This window comes from Triticum dicoccoides, unplaced genomic scaffold (assembly GCF_002162155.2).
Source record: "Triticum dicoccoides isolate Atlit2015 ecotype Zavitan unplaced genomic scaffold, WEW_v2.0 scaffold186270, whole genome shotgun sequence".
NCBI lineage: Eukaryota > Viridiplantae > Streptophyta > Magnoliopsida > Poales > Poaceae > Triticum > Triticum dicoccoides.
Window position 1 is genome coordinate 1 of NW_021228247.1, and position 869 is coordinate 869.

The 869-nt window shown below is 50.1% G+C and overlaps 1 protein-coding gene across 1 annotated transcript; it reads left to right on the forward strand.

Moving 5' to 3' along the window:
• Positions 1-3: 3 nt before the first annotated feature.
• On the forward strand, positions 4-550 carry LOC119344792 ((-)-alpha-terpineol synthase-like; the record flags this gene model as incomplete). The annotated part of the gene is made up of 2 exons (XM_037615133.1): positions 4-102; positions 179-550. Coding segments are annotated over 2 exons (471 nt in total), but the record flags the coding sequence as incomplete, so codon positions are not given.
• Positions 551-869: the final 319 nt, after the last annotated feature.

Genomic DNA, 869 nt, shown 5'->3' on the forward strand with positions numbered 1-869 from the left:
ACTCCGCCGGCTCGCCGGTCAGCAAACTACGCTCCCAGCTCCTGGGACTACGACTCCCTCCTGCTTTCGCTCGACGATCGCAGACATGACACCCATGATCAGGTGATTATCGTCTCATAATACAGCACAAATAGATCCACTATATATATTAGCTGATGAAAATACTTATGCCAATTAGTTACGTGCACGCTTGGATGGGTTGCGAGCTAGGAGCTTCGATAAGTTGAAGGCCGAAGTGAGGGAGCGGCTGATGGTGGTGAGCGGAGGTGACGACCAACCTGCAAAGCTCAGGCTCGTCGACACACTGCAACGGCTCGGTATCGCCTACCACTTCGACGACGAGATCACCGACATCCTCACCACTATCCATAGTGCAAAAAATCATCATTGGAGCCGTGATGATGATGATGATGACGTTGCTTCCGCGGCCTTGAGATTCAGGTTGCTCAGGGAGAGTGGCTTCCCAGTCCACTTCCCTGCACGTAGTACTCCAATGCTACATACCCCGATAGATGTTGGACAGTGCTATTGGGCCCGTTCCATTTACTAACAGCATCTCCAACAGGCGCCGGTCGCGCCGCGCGCAAAAAACAGATATGTCGCGCGCGTATCGCTTGGTTTGGCGCGGCGCGCAGCACTGGCTCCAGCAGCCGCGCTAAAATGCAGCGCGCGCGCCGCTCCAGCAGCGCGCGCGACTCGCACAAACAACATATGCATTCGAAAACAGAAGTAAAACAGATCAAAACAAACAAAAATAAATAGTTCAATTTCGTTTATTACAACTCAAACAAACAGTTTTTATCGTTCAATACAACAAATAGTGCAATTAAACACAACAAATAGTTCAACAATACAATAAACGAACGCAC